The sequence below is a fragment of the Bombus terrestris genome, chromosome 5 (assembly GCF_910591885.1).
Source record: "Bombus terrestris chromosome 5, iyBomTerr1.2, whole genome shotgun sequence".
In the NCBI taxonomy this organism is placed as follows: Eukaryota; Metazoa; Arthropoda; class Insecta; order Hymenoptera; family Apidae; genus Bombus; species Bombus terrestris.
The window spans coordinates 5,155,629-5,176,164 of record NC_063273.1 but is presented as its reverse complement, the minus strand read 5'-3'; the positions used below and the strand labels follow the sequence as shown (position 1 = coordinate 5,176,164).

The 20,536-nt window shown below is 44.7% G+C and overlaps 1 protein-coding gene across 3 annotated transcripts in view; it reads right to left on the bottom strand.

Moving 5' to 3' along the window:
• The window catches only part of LOC100643569 (nephrin), a 99,775-nt gene extending 79,683 nt beyond the window's left edge, over positions 1-20,092 (bottom strand). The window contains exons 1-3 of one of the 3 annotated variants that reach the window (XR_007224202.1): positions 19,403-20,092; positions 15,262-15,478; positions 1,613-1,745 (exon numbers count right to left, since the gene is read on the bottom strand). Coding sequence is in view for 2 of the 3 variants with exons in the window: in XM_012308772.3 (XP_012164162.1) it covers positions 1,613-1,745; positions 15,262-15,379 (251 nt within the window). In the remaining variant the exon portion in view is untranslated. The remainder of the gene's footprint in view (positions 1-1,612; positions 1,746-15,261; positions 15,479-19,402) is intronic. The other 2 variants (XM_012308772.3, XM_048406196.1) reach the window with 2 other exon arrangements.
• Positions 20,093-20,536: the final 444 nt, after the last annotated feature.

Here is a 20,536-nt window from a genome sequence, read left to right as displayed (position 1 = left end):
GTGCTATTCGTAGCTCCGATGGTACTCGCGTATCCTGTATAACTCCATTTATGCATGTACACACAGCTGTACCAATGCATGGATAACAAGGAGATTGATCGACAGCCATCTTGAAACTCGTACTATCCGCTGGAGGAAGCAAGCCGTGCAACGTTATTGCCTCCTCGAGCCTCGGAAAGGAGCGTATATCATTGATCCTTCCTTTCTCGCGAAGTATCGCAAAGTCTGGGAACAAAACGATCGGAAATTCTATCTCTCTCAAACTAATTAGCGACGCTCTATCGGAATGGAGCGTGCGTGTCTCGTAAATCGTCTCTATAGGAATTTCTTGCGACGTACTCATATCCTCGTAAACCGAATACGAATTCGTATGAATTTCATTTCGATTCCGTCTGTAGTGCATGGTATGGCATCCAAAACCGTGTCTCATCCTGCGCAAAATTTATTCCGCTCGTATTTCTTGAAATTTCCTGTTCATCGTTGCCACCCGCGACAGAAATTAAATATTAATATTGAATTTCGCTCTCTTGACTGTCGAATATCAGCGCCGGCTTCAGCTTCGGAGAAAGACATTTCGAAAGTTTTTATCACGCGTACGAGTAGCGGTACGAGTAGCAAGTATACGAACGGAGCGGTTGAACGGTTCGCAGGGAGAATAAAAAGCAGTTTCTACCGGCTTTATGTATTCTTCTCGCTGTGAAATAAGACTTTTTATGAGACGCGATAATGCCAAGCCGGAAAGCTACTACGTATTACGTTGCTGGTCGTTCCGAAGGAACGTCGTTCGCGCCTCTGCTCTGAGTCGTCAGGGATTGTTTAGTGCTCGATCGCGCTACGTTTCAGTTGGAAATTACCGTTTCGCCGGTCACGCGACCGCAATTCCACCTAGAATTTCGTAATAGCTCTAAACAAACAAAGAAACCCTTTTCTCCGGTTTTATCGAAACTCTGACTTCCGCACGCGGAATATCATCGAAACGGATTTCCACGAAAAAACCGTGTAGAAAAGAAAAAAAAATACGCATTAAATTACGCAGAGATGGAAGCGTGGAAAATGCAGGCTCGAACGTGTGCGCGATCCTGGAAAGCGATGGCGCATCTTCCGGCACTCGTTACCAAAGAGGTATACCTGTTATCCTCGTTTTATGGGTCTCTCCATAAAGACGATATTTACGAGGACGGAATCGGTGGCCGATGGAACTAGCATATAAAGAATGGAAGACAAAGGTGATTCGTGGCTTAACGAAATCCCAGTTTCGTTTTGGTCTTGCGCGTGCCGGATCGCTGGGAAATCCCCGGCTAGACGACTTCGCGATCATGGAAATTGCCGCGAATCCGCGTTGTTTCGCGTAATCGGCAAAAATCTATCTTTCTATCAAAGCTTAAACCACGTCGAGAGAAGAACATTTTTCAACGGTGCCTCGAGGAATCTGAGAAACACGTTGTCTACCATCGGAATATGTATCGGATTCGAGATCCGAGCGAGAAACAATTTTCTACGGAGCATCGCGATTACGAAGTGGCATAGCAACGATAGTATTACTAAAAATATTGCAAACAGAGGGGTGCGGAGATTTGAACGATATCTCTCGTAAATAACAATGATGGCTTACCTGTAGAGAGGCTCGCCGCTGTCCTCTTTAAACCAGAGTACCATAGAGACGGCGTCGTTGGGCTCACGGGGTTGTATATTACAGGGCAAAGTTGCTTTCTGCCCTGCCACTCCCTGTATCGACTCCATGGGTACTGTAACACACAGTGACAACGCGTTGAAACCTTTTCGTCGCGCGTTCGAGTTTCGAACGACTTCAACGAACAATTATTAATTACGGCGCGAATACAAAAAGGACGCGATTATTTCAGAAAGAGATAGATGTGAATGCGAAAACACGGATGCGGTAGAGAACGTTAGCGGAGAGTGCATGGAGATGGCGAAAGGAGTAAGGGAAATGATTCGAAGTTGGGACCAGAACAGAAACGACTCGCGCGAACGAAAGTTTCAGTAATAATGCTTTTATGCGAGGAAACTCGTAATTAATTCTGGTTAGCTTTCTCTTCTTTTTTCTTTTTGTTCGCGAAACGAAACGTATCGACGTTTCGTTTAAAAACCTTTTATCGGGACCACCGGGAACGAGCCTCGAGCACCTTCGAAATTAAGAATTATGGCGAGCTTGGAGTTATGGATATTTTCCACGAAAAAGGAAAATTCTCCGTGATCCATTACTACGGAATGGAAAGTATCGACGGTTACGTTAATAGGGTGGAAATAATTTATCGGTTTCACGTATTCGGTCTTTACCATATTCGAGGCGGCTAACGTTATGTTTCTCGCGACTCATGAAATATACTTTAACACTCGGCTAGAAATTGCACGTGCACCTACGATTCATTAAATCTCTTTTGGCGTTAAACCGACGGCGAAAAATCGCGTGTGAAATAAATTATTTTTTAAATCGTGAAATATTTCGTACGCGAGCAGGCGAACGAGATCGCAACGTTTGCTTCGTAAGCAAACCAAATCCGATACCGAAATGTTCGTTTCTTTGCGAGCGAAAACATTTTTAGCCTGTGTACATGTAAATAAGCCACCGAACTGACCCGAGAAAAAGAGATGAAACAAAAGGGGTATAAATGTCGGACTAGTGCGTTAATATATGGCGATACGATAGACGTACATGTAGATACAGTGTACGTAGATATACACAGGACACAGAACGTACAGCTATATACGTATTTCGATGGACGAAAAGTTCGCGAGCAATAAATAAACGTTGGTCCCGGGTAAAGCAAATCGGTTGTCGGCGGATCGACGCAAAGTGGGTACTTAAGTACGGTTCACGACACTCACTGTTCAGTCCCTCGTCCGTACCGACGACGAGCACTTCCGGTAATAATGCAGATTTTTATCGAGCAACTTGGCCCCGGCGTCGTTGCCGTCAAGGTTCATGAATAATCCTTCCGTATTCGGTTTTTTGAACGGCTTTTTTAGATTTTCGAGCTTTTCGAGCTCTCCGAGCTTTCCGAGCTTTCCGAGCTTTCCGAGCTTTTCGAGCTTTTCGGGTTTTTCGAGCTTCCCGAGCCTCTCGAGAAGGTTTACCTTCGACTGAAACGCGTCAAGTTTTCATGCGTTCTTCCTCTCTAAGCTCGTAATTAGCCAGGCGCATTAATCGCTCAAATGCGAATCGTAAGTTAACGTCGGTGACTCGTCAATATCTGTTGGGTTGGCAAGTAAGTGATTGCGGATTTTGTCATTAGTTGGTAATGACGATCATCTAGTTGCCAACCCAATATGATCGGCCTCGTAAGTAAATCCTGCTTCGCAAGGAATCCTCGTTGCCGTGTTATTTATCGAAATGCATCATGCCGCTGCTATTCTTTCATCGGAAACACGTAACATTCGTGTATCTTCTTGATCGCATCGGAACGAACGCGATCATGGAACAAAAGATACGGACGAGATGGAGCCGAGTCGTTGAAATCTTCCGATGCGGTACGAATTCAACGGGAGTATTCTCTTGCGGTCGCGTAAAATGAGTTTCGCGAGAAAATGACGACATCACCGTGGAGTTTGTCGGTGAAATTCATTTAAGTCGATGTCGCCTTGGTACTCGTCGTCGTATCGCGCGACGGGAGGACGTTCCGACTCTCTATGCGTTTGGCGCGGAAACACGTATTGCATTTACGTCCGCATTACAACGACTTTCTGCTAGTAAGTACGTGCTTCCGCAAATCGTTACGCGGTAATGTCGAAATTCGTTTTACCCGCTTTAATCGGGAAAGAAATACCACGGCATTAGCTCTTCGGTCAATTAACTACGTTAGAGAAATGTACGCTCTGAAATTGTCGTCGAAATTGTTTCATAGATTGTTAACCGATCAAACGCTCGTACGACCGAGGGTCGATCGTTTCTGAGTAACGTCGACTATATCGCGAATGCCTTTATATGAATGACCTTCTAACCCTCGCTTATCGATGAAACGCGCGTCCATTGCGTGCATAGCGTACGTACATATGTATGTATTATATGTATATTTCGTTCGATTATATCTGTTAAACGGACTCATCAATTTAAAGTATGCAATAATGGGGAGGCTGATTAATTAGGAATTTCTGTCTGTTTGGTGTTCGTTGCTGGCCAGCATAACGAGAACTAATTAATGTAGATCGAAAACTATTAGGTGAAGCAATGTCGTATTGTGTACCGGGACTTTTGCCGACTCGGAATTTAATTTAAATTCTTTAGAAAACAATGATGTCGCGCGGCACTGTCAAGCGGTCATATAATAAAGCGAGTCTGCTTGTGACACTTCTGTTGATGAGTATAATTACTGCGACGCTAAACTCGGACCAGAATTTTGAGGCAACCTGCTCCCCTCTCCGTTCACTTCGTCCACCCTTTCCTCCCCTCGGTACCCAATCTGTCCCGTATTCAGTAAATTTTTGCTACGCGATTTCCTTCCTTTCAGTTTCACGGCAATTTAGCGTAGCTAGAGCCGTGTTTCGGTCAATTTGCGTTAGTCGAATTAGAAATCGTTTTATTTTCTATCCCATGAACGACCACGGAAAATATCGCTTCCTTCGAAAGTACGAGCCAGAACTATGGGTGAGACGAAGCGATATCGCGCGAATTTTGGCTTTCTTTGTCGGTAGAAGAGTGTCGTGAAGGTGCGAGCAGAGGAGGCGGCATGCGGCTGCGCGGCAATGTAATGCTTTTTGCGCGGGAGAATGACGACAGTCGATCCTTTCGGCCGGAAGTAATTTGGATGGCAAAGGAAAAGAAGGCTGAGATATAAACGAGAAATCGTTTCCAAGGCGAAATTCCGTATTTAGCAAATACCTTCTACTCAGCAGCGAGCTTGGCCAAAAAGAATAGGCCAAGCAGAATATCTTTCTGCTTCTTTATGTCCGGTCGCCGAGATGGAATACCGGGCCGGCGGAAAACGGGTCGTAAAGGTTTCGGTGCAGCTGGCTCGCCATACATTATGAGCCTTTATTCCGCAGGAAAGGAAAATGGAACGGCCGAGGGGAAGTGAAAGTTTTGAAAGATGGCTACAAGGAAAACCTAGCGCCGTAAACGATGAATCGGTTCAACAAACATTCGTATAAGGAGTATGTAGGACTATGGACGGCTAGCAGTGCCGAATACCGTTCGATAGTTCTAATGCACCGGGTCCTTCTTAATGAGAGATGCGGAAACTTTTCAAAGAAAAGTAGCAAAAGGTAATCGACCATGATTCGAATTGCGAAGAACGAAAGAACGAACCGAGTGGTACGAGTCAACGTTAGCGGAGAAGGAAATTAAAACATCGATACTCGACAAACACGGTGAACGCTCAAGAGCAGAAGATAAACTTTCCCTTTGAACAAACTCGGGTAAAAAAGAAAAATATTACTTTGCGAACAAAATATCTTGTATTGTATCGTGAAATTTCGAACAACGTTAGCTCGGTTATATAATAATTACCGCGGAAAATGAGTATTTGTTTGGATTCTTTCCGGAAAATCGACCTGCTTTACTAGCGAAAAAGCTTACGCAATTCTTTTGTACCATTTTAACCATGAGCAGGTATTATGCGCGGCGAATCTTCGCTCGAGCGTTGAAACATTTCGCCAGCTATAAAGTGTACCAGAACGCACAGCATATTTTCACGCTCGGATGGTAAATGGGACAGCCTGTTGCGATCCTGTTTAAACCAAATGTAAGTAGCGTTAAATAATAGTGAGAAACGTATCGCTGAAAATGATGAGACTTTCTTCTTTTCGTGCAGCATCTTAGGAAAAGGCAGTCGAAAGTAATGGCGAAGCGGGTATGGGTTTTTAATCGATCGTAAAGTTAGGAGGTCCTTTGTCTTTTTTCTGTCGCATCTGGTTCTAAGCGTAGGTGTACGGTATCGAGATGGCAGCGACCTTTCACGCGACTCGATGGTTCGTTTACCGAAAAATGCGGGTGCGTGATTTACGTGGCGCGTTGGACTAAACGGGAGCAGGTTGAAAATCCGAAATTTTCGATTCAGGAAAGAGAATAGTCTTGAAAGTATCGCTTTGATACTATAGAAACGTGTCAAACGGTAGGAGAATTACGAGGACAATGGCGGGTGGTGATCATTGTGGATAGTAGCGTGTTCTCGTGGAACGGAGAACGAAGCTGACGGCTGAGTAATTCGCAAACAATCGTATGCGGCTAACGTTACCACGTGCTCACCTTTTAACCGCGTTACGCGACTTCAATTTGCTACATACGCTGGAGGGACGTTGATTTTACACGGATCGAAATCTGCACAAAGTGCACCCGTAAAGCGTTGCGTGTACACAAACTCGCTGTTTACATTCAAGTTTACGACATGGGCCTGTAAACGCTACATGCTTGGAGTATACGCAGCTTAATTTTATAACGTTGTTTATAGTGGAAAGTGCTCGTATTCTTTTTTCGGGCACGGATCAATTTCGCTTTCGTTTTAATCGCTCGTGATTTACGAACGTACGTACACGTTTGACAAAGAATCAAGTAATTGTGATCGGACCGCGTCGATAAATCTATCGCTTTCCTGCTTAATCTTGATTTGTCCGCGAATAAAAAAAGAAAAAACTATGCTTGTACGTTGGCGCGACGACAGCCTCGATGAGAAATGTCTCACGAGCGAACGTCAAATCCATCGACAAACGAGATGTTGGCCGCTCGCCAGAGCTGCTTGCCGTTCGAATGTTCCCGCCCAGTTCGCTGTTTACTAACTGCCTGGTTTACAGGATAAAGAATAACGAAAGCCACTTACGGTTTCGCGATTTCCTACGGCCCCAAACGCAACCCGCGATCTATGAAACTAAACGAGATATCCGGTCACGCGATTTCGCTCTTTGTCACCACCTTTGAGATTTGCTGCGATCTCCACGCAAACTTAGGTGCTATTAAAATGGAAGTTCGTCTTTGCTTTGTTATCGACTCGTCATCGTCTCTCTTCGTTCCGTTTCATTTTTTCCCCCCAGCCGCCGCGTCGTCTCCCAGTCGACTCGTTCCACTTTTTTCTTTTAGTAACCGTGACTCGAGCAAAGAGGAAAAGGCGTGTACATTTCCGAGATTGGTTATAAAGTACAAACAGAAAGGAATCGATGTAATTGACGTAGGAACGAAGACTTTCCCAAGAAGCCCGCCGTCCCGTTTCCAACAGAGAAATTGTATTCGCGAAAATGGCAAAGATCACGGCACCGAGTGCATTATTCAGTTTGAAATCGAAAGCGCTCTATCTCTCCTTTCGTTCTTTCTTTCATCTTTCTTCCATTGACCTCCGCTCTTTTCTCTGTTCTCCGTTTCCGTATCCTCGGCTCCCTTTCTAGGTATCCGAACTGCATCGTTTTTGTTCTTCCTCGAGAGACGCGGTTCGTCTTAAAATCATATCGGAATGGAACTCTCGTGCCACGACTTTTTTCCCTCCAGAAACCTCTTACCGCGATTTACGGTGTCTGGCCTGTCTCGACCCGTTACCACTGCAACTCGACGACGATACTCCCTCGTCTTACCTTCAATTTATTCTTCTACGTTTCTAAGGCTACGAGATAACGTCCGTGGTTGCGATTTAACTTCTTTCCCGTCGGTGTTACGTTCTTGTTTATTACAGGATATAATAACGTACGGTATCGAACGATATCGGAATACCGTTAGAATAATTCATAGGGTTACGATAGCACAGATCGTTGGTAAGGGATATTGCGTACGCAAATTATCCATGCGCCAGAAGCTCTGCTAAGCCAATGAAAATTTGGCCAACAGCGAGACCGATGCTCGGTTTTCAAATATCTTCTTTTTTCCCCGATATATTCGGTCTGGATTCAGATTTCTGTCCTCGTTTCACCCGAAACGAACGTAAATCATGGAACGGTGATTAAACACAACGCGATTGTAATTATTCATCCGTACAGTATGATTAGTTGGTTCGAAAATGTAATTGACCGGGCGTATTCATGGCGTTAACGAAAAAGTATCGATGTAATAAGCAGAATTTCATTAACGCTGATGCACATAACGCTATAAACGTAGTAGCCGATTGTCAAAGCTTCTATCGTTTCGTGCTTGTTGTTTGTACTGGACGTTTCTCTTCGAACGAAAAATACACGACGTACGTATTCTTGGCAGGAGAAGAAAGCAATTGAGACCGAGCTATTGAAAAAGCCACTAATTCGAAGGTTTCACGGGAATCGTGGAACGAAAGGATACTGGTTCCGGTGGTAATCGAGGCGAGATATCCGTGGACGGAACTAGACGTTGTCGTTAGAGCAAAGGTCGTAACCGTTGTAGGCAGGGTGCATCGAACCCTTATCGGAAGTGGCATCCATCCGATGCATTTGCCGTATATGCTAGTAGCTAGACGATTTAGCCGCCGGGGTAAACATCGATGCTGTATTCAGCAGGATTCGTGGATCGACGAAGAGGACGTCGTAGGGGATCCGGTGGTCGGTGTGTCCGGTCAGTGTACCTGCAGGAACAGAGTAGAATGCGGATTTTGCGTTCAGAGGATGGAAAACCGTACGTCTCGATGCGTACAGAGGAGTGACGCGGTGATCGTGGTTGGAAATCGGTTACCGTGCTAATTGACTGCGGATTATCGGACCCGACGTCGACATCCACGTCGTTAACCGGTATACCTTGGAGCGGACGACGCTGCTTCACCGTTCTCGGTGCCCGATTCGATTCTCCGAGCGTCAGACTCGTCGTAATTGAGATCGATTATCGATGGACGATGTCGTTTTTAAAGGATCGAAGCAGAAGGAACGATGCGAGATAAAATAGGAGGAGGGAAGAGAGAACGAGTGTTTTTACGAGTTTCCTAGAAATTCGCTAATACCAATGATATTTATTTGTACGATCGCGTTCGATAATCGCTTTCCGTTAAGAGACGTGAGCGCAACGAATTTCGGCATAGACGTCGGATAAACGTAATCGAAGCGTTGTGCGATCGTGAGACGTTTTAAGATCGGCGCGACGATACGAGTATCGTGTTGATTCTGGAGAACCGCGAAGAAATTGGTTGAATAAAAGAAGAAGCAAAGATAAATTTATAAAAATGTCTTGCGCTTCGTACTCCCGATTAATTAAAATTTCAACCGCCTCGAGGGAATTCATCGGTCAACCTACACCACTTTTCTCTTCTACCATTTTCAACTGGTCCACTTTGTAAGCGTCTTGTTTTATGGCTGATAAGCGCGCTTCTTTGCGAAAACGTTAACTACATAATATTATAACGCGGCTACCAGCTCCTACGTCTCATCGAGCCTTCCTTCTCGAGGTTAAATTCCGCTTCCGATAGTTTTGCTTTAATTATTCTAAATTGGATAAATGCCCGCTTAAAATTCATTCAACGACCCATGTTCCTCGGTACGAGGGTTCGCAAAGCGTAAGTACGTTGCCGTAAAGTACGTACTTTCAAACGTTATAGGAACAAACGGAGAACGCGAATGGATAGATTCGGTTGCGTGAACGGACGAATTGACGATACGTAGAAAGAAACGTAATTATCGTAAAACACAGGTTAATTGGAAATATTCGAAACGGACGTACGTTTGGATGAAAAGTTGCGTGGATATGACAAAAATAGGTCGCGTTAATCCGCTATGTATGTTTGGAATAACAGCGTTTAAAACGAAATTAGCAATTAGAGCGTGCGACAGAACAAGAGTTCGAAAGGTGTTTGAATTTTGGACGATAACGCGAGCAAAACTGTTGGTATACGCGTTTCAGTGAATTCGTAGTTGATGCAAATGACTGGTATTCGACGTAGAATATAGAAAGTGAGAAGCGTAAGGAAAACGAAGTTTTCAATAGCGTAACAAGTTTTACTTTAAGTCGGGTCGGTTTTGCCTTTCGGTAGAAATACGGCAGTGTTCTCGTTATCATGGCGCGTTTATGGAAATTTCGCGCAACGTCTATGCCAAGATAATCTACGTTAACGAAAGAAATTACGATACCTCGTTTCGCCAAAAATATCGAATAAAAGCTTCGAGTTTTATCAATACACAAAGTCAGCAACGCTTTGACTGGACCACGCTAACGAACACCATACGCACGGAGTATAAGAGACGTAAGGCTAACACGATTTGGAAAATTCGAGATACAGGATACGAAAACTGATGGCAGAAAACCAATCTCCTGGAATATTTGGTTCGCTCACGAGTGCAACTTGATTAATTACTAACTAGTTTACTTCCTTTGATCAACTGCGTCGTCATTACTCTCGAATTCGCATTTTGGTTACGCGTAACTTGCGCGCCGTAACTTACGAACCACGTTTCCAGTTGGTTCTATGGTAAAGTTGGTCGACGTTATCAAGAAAATATAAAACGAAACGAAATGAAACAAAATCTCCTCCGCGATGAATCGACCAGTTTTCGAAAGAAAAAGAACCAGCACGTCTGTTGCGCTACGAATGGTAAAATTATAATTTCGATATCGTATCGAGCGACCGACAGCTATGCACATATTTACTCTACTTACGCATGTTCGCGTAATATTAGTGGCTGATGATTATAATAATTATTTAATAACGGCTTTTCATTGACCAAAGGATTTTGTGATATCAACCGCAGATGTGCGGTACCTATACAAAACATAACCATACAGCTGCGCGTAATTTCCTGTTTCAAATCGTAAAGATACGCTGCGTGATTATCGTTCTTCGGACAGAGTAAGTACAATGGAAATTAAAGTTCAAATTTTTCCTCCAAATGGTAAAAACAATTACTTTTTAAAACACACGCGCAATATATAAAACCGAAATTTCGTTCGTGGGCTTTTGATTATAGTTAGATTTCCGTTGCAGTTTTAAAAATTGGTCGTTACGTTTAAACGCAATTGTTCTGAAAATAAGGGGAAAATATTAGCCAGAGAAAGAACGCGGCTACAGCGTCGAGGTTAAATCCGAAATTCTAATAGCGTACAAGTTTTAATATCATCCTTCCTTTGGAGCCTTTAATGAAACATTATTAAACTCAGCAATGTATGTCCCTTAGAGGTAACAATACAAGGAAAATCGATACAGCGAAATGTGTGGCGCATACATGTTTTCGTTTGATTACGATCGAAAGATCTTGCATCGCCGGCATTGCTCTAACATTCAATCGCACACGTGTTACGCTTGCATTAATACAAGAAGAAGGAAAAAGAAAGAGGAAAAGAATAAGAGAAACGAACTTTTGAACGTCTTTCATCGAGGCTGTCGCAGAAACGAAAGGCACGCGAACAATTTGCAGAAACGGAAATTGATCTCTTTCATACGAAACGATCTTGCTGAATTCATCTAGCTACGGTGCAACACATTTTCTGGGAAACCGGGTCAGTGGTGTTCATCGATTCTGGCTTAAGTGCTTGATTTTAGTTATAAGAGGATACGACCATATTGTTCGACATACGAATAGGTTGTGATACAACGTTCGTACGCGTGAAAAATTCAGTATAATTTTTGTACAAATCTTTTGTCGGTTCGGTAAGAAAGAAAGAAGGAAAGAGAGAAAGGGGTTAGGGGAGAAGAGGAGGAAGAGTGAATTGTTCGAGCGAAACAGGATCGGAAAGTCGTTCTCATCGGTCCGATACTCTGGATAGAGCGCGTGTAAATTTCATCGGGGATTACATGTACCGTGAGAATGCGGAATCCTCTTAATACACCCCTGTGAGTAGTACGTAATTAGGTAATTATTATTTCACGTTCATTTCGAGGTTCGTGTCGCAGAGAAGCTTAGCATGCTGTAGCGAAATATCGGCTCTTGGGACAGTTCTCCCTTATCGACTTGCTGCCTTTAACATGGCCAACAGGATAATTAACGAGGACAAATTAAAATTTCGCGAGTAACAAATTTCGTTCGATTAAGTGGGTTACGGGTGGCTGTTTCGAATATGATGTTAATATCCGGTTCGCGAACGAAAGTAGTACCTCCCGTTCAATTTAGGTTTTCCTCCGGCAACGCGTTAAGTTCGAAGAACTTGCACCGAACGCGGATGTAAAAGAAACTCGAAGGGATGACAGCTGGTTTTGGAGGGGGTAAAGCTTCGACGGGTGTAGTACGCGCGTTCGTTTCACTTGGACGCTTCTTGTTCGTTCGCGATGGTTAACAAGCTTAGTTTAAACACTCGTTAGAGCGGCTTGATCGTTGTTTCGTGTAACCAGCTGAGTCTCGCGATACGCTGCCGCCGCGCTAGCAAGAAGAGGCGCTCGCGGCTGAAAGCAGCTTATATCCGAAATGAGTACGTAGTTCGCCGAACACACTCCATAATGGTTTAAAATCTCGCCAACTGATATATCGTTCGTTTCTTCTAAAACCCTAGACTCGCAAATTCGAATCTGCAACCTCTTTTGCCGCGACGTCAAAATTTGCTAAATTAACGCACATCTTTGCAAGGATACTTGAGAGACGTGTCCGAAGATATACATAAAAGTATGCGTTCCATACGAGATCAGTTTCCATTAGTTGGAAAATGGGCATTAGAAAATCGGACGGAGATTCGTTGCTGAACGTCCTAGCGAGAAGGTATCGATTGCCCGGAGCGGTGGAAAATTACCGGCATTAATCTCGGAACCTTTAATTAGGAAGGACCGTGACAAACGTAGGAAATTTTTATCTAAACTCTCTCTATTTGGGCGTCCCTTTGGGAAGGTAATTTTTCCGCGATATTTCGCTTCTTTTTTTTTCCCCTCGCACCGAACTCTTCTCGACGAACGAGCACCCTCCACCCTTTGAAAGGATACTTAAAGGTATATTTACCGTAGATTTTTCTACCATCTCCCGTCTAAGCGTTCCAGGGACAAAGTGTAAGACCTTTAAATGCGTCGGTCCGCGTTACTTTGCCCGTTGCTCTTTTTATCTGTTTAAAAAGGTTAAGAGAAACAATGTTTTACGCGAGGAAACGAGCTTTTATCCTCTGCTGGTAGATTACATGGAAAATTTCGATCGCTGCTTCGATATATTTATCCTGGAATCGATTTTTAACCGCGCACTCATGCCTCGAATTTACGCGTTACTCTCGTTTGTTTGCGAAGACTGAAATCCAATAACCATGGAAGCAGATTGCGTTCCAATATACCCGAGTCTACTAAAAAGTCTCTCAGATCCTAGAATTCTTTGTTGAGTCCACTAAAGAAAATACTTTAGTAAACTCGTAAACTCGTTAGCGTAGCCGATACCGACGCGGAAATTTTAGAAATCAAAGGTCGCTGTTGAGGAACCGACACGTTCGGCACGGTGCCCCGCTCGCACTCCTTTCAAAAGGATAGCCGACAAGCTACAACGTTCCGAATCGTTTGTTGTACACGTTGCGCCGATATTTGCCACTAAACAAAATTCAAACCTTGGAGAAACCGAGCCTTTCTTGCGAATTACTGTTTGAAAAGTAAGATGTCCGAGCAGAAAGAAGAAGAAACATGGGGAAATTTAATCGGTTCTCCGATGAAGCGATAAAATTTCCCGACGCTTGGACCGACGAGAAAACGTTCTTTTCAATTCGTTAATATCCGGAGTGCTTCGTTTAATTGGCTCAAAGTTCGTTTTATAAAATCTACCAACACACTCTGGGTCTTTGTTAATCAACGAGGCTACGGATAACCGAGAAGTTCATCTCGACCAACCTTTCAGAATATTCTAATTATCAGAGGCATCTTCCTATCTATGTAGATTCCTCGGCAACAGGGGCATTGTTTAAATAGCGTGCGCTAATGTATCGAATCGATGCTCGCTGTTTTCCGAGGTAGGAGTTAGACAGGCAAAGCCATTGTCCAACCAACGGAAATCCAAATTTCGGAAACTAATCCTGGACAGACGCGAATGTCCGTGGGTTTCGGTTTTCAACGAGATTAACAGGGAGCAAGTTCATGGAAACCGGCACGTAGATCGTGTAGGGTGTAGAGCAAACTGTGTAGTTTCGTTGGCCTCGGTTCAACGACAGAGTTAACTCGATCCTTAACTCTTAACCCTAATATTTAACCATCTAGGGGAACGCGTTTTGGTCGAAACCTCTTTTCGAGACGCGGTTACTATCACGGAGCAACTAGCGGCTAGAGGGGACGGGCGAGTAGTCGAGTATTTCGTCGACTAGAGAAGGCAATACGCCCACGCTCGTGTCGGAGGTAAAGGGCGATCGTGTTTGGGAGGTGGCACGAAAGCGAATCGAAGTCGTCCCGACGCGACGTGACGGTACGTTCCGCGATCGACGAACTGTATCCTCTCAACGAGAAGAGTGGAATCACAGTTTTACCCGGCACATGTGCATCGTCCTGTTCTGGTAACACGTGCCTCGTTGCAGCTCACGTTCCGCACGTGCGTCCGGGTCAAAGAAACGTAGATCCGTCGGGACTCTAGTCCCCAGGTAACGATGGTAAACCAGGCCGTGGGATCCTTCTGATTTCCATATCGTAATTAATTTCTCATTTAGCCGGTGCACCGCATTAATTATATGTCCCACAGCGACGCTCCGACCATACATATCTAATTAGTTTGGTTTCATCCAGGACTTATAAAGTGCACGCTCTATAGACCCTGACTAATCTGTTAAATCCCCGTTGCAAACTCTCACAATTCAGCGGCCCTCTTACCACGTGCTTTCTCCTTGCTCCTCTCACGATCGCGGAACCTTAACGTTTGCCTTACAAGGATCGACGAGAGTCTCTGTGAATCTAAACCTAATCCTTCCAATTTTCGTCGCCTACGATATACTCGATCGTTCTCGGGAAAACACATTTTGCTGGCCGAGCGAAGCCAACGATTTCACACGCGTATCGGAAAAAGTTGCGGATATGACGAGTTCCGGTGGATTCAGTCTCGAGATACGTATCCATTACACGTTAATTTTGATACCTTGCCGGCTGTACGGAAATGCGCAAATAAATTAGAGAAAAAGTTTCACGCTGTAATTTGTGCGAGTAGTTTCTCTGTTTCCCGGTAACGTACCCTCTGTTCGTTTGCCACGATGCAGTGGCACGATGAGCAGAAGAGAACATCGTCCAGCCGAAGCACGTTCATGCAACCATTTTAACAAATTGTTTTTCTTGCTACACGAGAGTGGTACGTACGTATACATGTTGGTACACTTATAAGAGAGACACTGTAAGCATTATTTCGGAGTTTCGTTTGGCAAATCGAAAATACGGGTACACATTTACGAATCAAGTACCGCGGTTTTCTTTAAAGTGGCAACGATACGTTTACTCGACAGTCGACGTTCCCGTTTTATGTGTTCCGGACGCAAAACAACTCGAAATAAAACTAAAGAAGAGTAAGAAAAGTACTTACTCGGATGATCTGGTTCGGTGTTGTTCGCATCTTCTTGCATAGACGTAGTTTTTTTCGACTGTGCGTTGGCAAAGGTCGATAGCTCGATGCACGTCACTGCGATCAATATCCACAGCATACTGATGAGCGTCTCTTGACAATTTCACCCTCGAACCATCCTAACGACGTTAACGTCTTGTACTTCGAGCTAGGCTCGCGGGATCTCAGACGCTCTTGTCTATCAACAAAATACCATAAAGTTATTTAGACGTTGCCCGTCGACGGGGATTGGTCTTTACGGCGATCTCGACTAACGCGAGAGAATAGATACTTTTTACAGAAAGATAATCGTTTTCTTTCCAGGTTACAGATAGGAATCGGGTCAGTGACGTGTCGTCGCTTTTTTACAGCGCGACTTTCATCGAGAAGTAAATCAGCTGGAGCAATCGACACGGTTGAATTCCGATAAACATTCTCATGAGTAACAAGCTAGCCGATATGACATGGCATCCATCGGCATGACAGGACATTGAAACATGCGTTTTAAGGCCCCATGCAGACGAACGATCTTTTATCGCTGCGCCCTCGCTGCGTCATATGTCTGTCTTCGTTGTTTTTAGCTGAAACTGTCTCTTTTAATGGGAAAACAAAGAAAGACGTATGATCGCAGTGGGATCGCGCTGTAAAACGTCGTTTGTGTGCATTCAGCCTAAACGAGACCGTTCGCACTATTCGTCAGCGATTAATACGCGACGTTAACGTCGCGTGACGATCCGTGTCGTGTAGTATAAATTATACATCGGCCTTAAAGCCAGAGATCTAAAATGCTGTTGAAATTAATAACGACGCGGTTACAGAAGCGATTTCGATGAGAATCGGAACGTGGCAACGAAGAAAATAACCGAATCGAATTTCTTCCGGCTGGTTAGCCATCGACTGCTGCTCATCATCGACGTTGGAAGATTTGATCAAAGATTCGTTTTTACTCGTCGACTTCTTCCAGATCGTTATCTGATTCAACGTTGACCGTTTTCGTGTTTGCTCGGTAAATGCGAATGGAATATCCCATCGGACTATTTTTGACGATCTGAAATCGTAGCTAGAACTTCTGTCGGTAACGATGCTCGTGCTCCGTTTAACTCTGAGAAAGTTGCTAGTAAACGAAACTCCTTTTCCTCCAACGTTTATCATTTTCCGCGATCGAATTACACAGTTCGTTCGAATAACTTCGTTCTTCCTTCGAAGTGATATCGCAACTAACGCACATCGTATGTGCATATAACATCGTCACTTGGCGCCGTTGGCACTATTCGTTGAAATCACATTCGAAGATGATACCAAATAATAAGCGATTTCTATTTTATCTTTTTTTTTTTTTTATTTTTCACGCGTTTCCTCTGGCTGAATCAATTTTTTCCCCTTTAGTCGATTGCTTGGAAGAGCAAAAATTGCGCTCACCGTGATTCTTTCTGGCGAAAAGGAGATCTAGATCGATACCGATACTAGTTTATAAAGATTGGTTTTATCGCCGATATGTTGCCACACGAACGATCGTATAAAGAGAGCCACCACGCAGAAGGTAATATCGAGCTATGAGCTGCGGACGCTTTGAACGACGCTCACCCACGCGATCGGGATTTAAAGCTACGTAAACATATTCGCGAGCAAATAGATCGTAAACGGTTGGAGGATTTCTGGAACACTCGAGTTTATGATTTACGAAGCGATAGTTTAAATCGTGGCACGCGTTCACCAACGAAACGGGAAGGACGGCGAACAACCGGTGTGTCGGCTCGAATTCGATTTCCGTGATCGGCATTATCGGTATACTGCTGCCGTTGCTGCTGTTGCTACTGCCACCGTTTGGCCGACATTACGGAACACGTTCACTGTCTACGACACTTTGTAAGTACTTTTTACTCGTCCACCCTTTCTCCCGGGATGCTTCGGGGAAACGTAAGAGGAGAGAAACGTGGCTGTGTTGGTATCACCAACGGGAAGAGGAGTTGTCTTTCTGATGTGTTCCACATCGGACGCACGAAGTTACTTCTCTCTACTTCCGAGCTGAACTATCGTACACCAAATACGTGACTCGGGATCTGTCCACTGGAAATGCATGTTCGACAAAATAGGGAGACTTTATTGTCCACTTGATTCGTGTTACGATTCCAGCTCGAACTTTCTCGAGAAACACGCTACCTCTTCTTTTCGTAAACTTCTTTCTCAGATATCGTTTCGCGTTCGATCGTGACTACGATATGTCGCGTCGTTCAATCGACTGAATAATAATTTACGTCTCTTTGCAAAGCTGTTAAGTGACCACTGTCGAGCTCGAATACGAAAAAGAAGTCGTAGAATAGATGCGGGATTTCTGAAGGTTCGTCGTCAAAGACGCGACGTCAAAGAGGCGACGATTATCCGAGTTAACGCTTTTAAGGCGGGGCTAATTTTCTCGAGACCGATCCAAAAGAAACGTTTCGATTTAGAAGCGCGAACGTAACGAATTTGTCTTTAATCTCGTTTAGAAAATCTCAAGAAAAACCGACAGCGCTGGACTTCGCCCTCCTAACGATCGGTTCTCGTTTCCTAACGAAGCGTCCGACGCGACGTAACGAGAGAGTTTTGCGAAAGCCGAGAAATTAACCTTCGAAAGAGTCGCCGAAGCTGTTGTCGCGTCGCCAGTGTTTTCGACGTCAAAGGAATTCTATAGAAATTATTCGTAAACAACTCGGTCAGTTGTTTATGACGATTTAGCGAGGGTGAGGGCTATGCAAACTATCGTAAATTATAATGAAGAGCTTAATTCGCTCGAGTACATGTAGACTACATACTGCGTTTTTCCTTGGGTGAACCTTGGTTGTACGACGAGAACCGTGCAACGCAGCATATTTCGGAAGTTTGAAATAGGCAGTTACTTGTACTTTCGTTCATCAAGCGCACTCCATTCTCCAAGTTTGCCACCATAAAGCCATTCCCGAAGAGACCCCGTTTTAAGAGTCAAACTTCTTTCCCGTGCAATTTTGTGCTCCGTTCCTACCATGCTGATACTTACGTCGTGCAAAACGCGTATTCGACAAACTTGCTTTATTAATACTTTTACATAGACGCAAAGTTTGCGAAACCTCAACCTCGACTCGTGACAAGCAAAAGAGAAATTAGTTGCAATTTTGTACCGACAACGTAACGAGTAACGTTGTTGGGTGAAAACAGGAACGAGGAAAGATGTAGACGCGAAGCGAACCGCGTATTACGTAACGATATCGTTAAAGGATCGTCTTGTATTTTTCGCGGAACCTGTGCCCGAGCAGGACCATTCCGATAGATAGCGGACAAAGAGAAAGTCGGGGGAAACGTAGGTATCCGAGCTATTCAACGAACGACGAACAAGTGGTACGATGATTGTCGCTTCGCGCATCGCCGACCGAAACGTATTATTTTTTATCGACCAGCGACCGACGAATCTCTCACTGCGTTCATTGGCAACACCCACGCTGCGCAATCGACGCAAACAAAAATAGAAATAAAATCGAGCAAGCGTAATTCGCGATATCGTTTCTGTCCTGCTCGTTGACAAGGATCCAGCGCAGTACTGATAAATGGTCGACATTCGTCAACGTTTCGAAAAAAAAGACCAACTGCCTCCGGCGACGAGAAATCGAAGGGATTCAAAAATTATCAGAAATACGGGTTTCGATTTTAACGAGCTATACGTATAGCCTCTGGAAGGATGTGGTGTCGCACGCATCGTACAAAAACGAGTACATAGTTGGTTTCATTTGGTTCACGATCGAAGGGAAAGGTTGCGCGCAATCCGACGTAGATATCTTTGATCTTTTTATTGTGTCGCTTTGATCGGGATAAATAACAGGTTCGCCTCTGATTCGACGCTTGCATCGTATCCAGCGGTAGCTACCCGGTGGGATAATATGAAATACAGGTCAGCCAGCGCGTTATCGTGAATCTTCCTCGTTTACCTTGTCGATTTTACTAAACATTTCTGCAGTCAAATCGATGCGTTATCGGGAATGGAATTTGTAATATAAGCTACGGAGCCGCGGGCAAATTTATCGTTCGATAAACCGTCGCTCGACGTTCCACGAGGAAATTATAGCGGGAACAACGGCCTCGCAGAATGTTTCGGAGAAACTAAACGTCGGCTTACCCGGGTCACGGTGGTAATCCTTCGACTTTCTTTCCCAACGGAGCCACGTTATTTATATTCCGAGCGTTGCACGGCTGTTTGCACACTTTTCACAACATCGTCTTGAAGAAATTCTCTCAGGGTGAATTCAAGTCCTGGCCAAAGTACGCCGGGAACACGTGCTACTATCTGCTGTCATCGGTTGTCCGAAGGCCACTTGCTCGCGTTACTCAGTCACTCGAAACTCCGATCGACATCTCTATTCCCTGCCGTTTTCGAGTTCCTGTCGTACTCTCGCGCACTACTTCCATCGATCCTCGCGATGATTTCGTCCACAACTTTGTTCCGTCGTCTTCCCGATAATGTGAAAAACTTCACCAAGGACCAACAAACTTGAACATCGCGCGTTCACTTGCAACGATCGGCATCCACGTAAACAAAAAATCTAACGATCACCGAATTTCCGTTGTTATCTTTAAGCGAAAATAATATATCAACTCGCGGCAGGCATTCGAAAAGGAAACGACCAAGGACCCGATAGTCGATGAGTTTGTACCCAAACTGTGGGACGCGAACCGAGTTGGTAATCGCGATACGTCGAATAGACCGATCGAAGGAAACGTTGAAACCTCCCTCGCGAAAAACGAAGCGCGCGTCTCGAGCTCCGCGATGACACTGGATGCTGCCAATGAGCTTTCGCGCACGGATACCATTCTCGTTCCAACCTGCGCCCCAAACTCACCCTACCGCCGCTCTCCCCGTTCTTCACCCCCTTCCCACTCCGTCTCTCCACCCCCATCTCTCCAACCACCACCCCCTTCGCCCGGCAAGTCTCTAGCGTACGTCCAGACCTGTACCCACACAACCCACTTTTCCAACACCCCCGCTTCGTGCAAGCTCGATAATCTTCGTGCGAGCTCGCAACCTCCGTTCCAGAGATAAAGAGAAGACCGTGAGCGAGAGTCAGACGAGAGGACTGGACACGGAGAGGGGATGACGGGATAGCCAAGACACGGGGAGATTGGGAAAACGTGCTTTTCCATTCACCGTTCCGGGCAAGAACGTCGAAAAAGCGCGCGATATACGAGCGCGGGATGCTACAAAGTCAATATTAATGAGCCTGAGACTCGATACTGTGGCTCTTTCGCGCGGTAA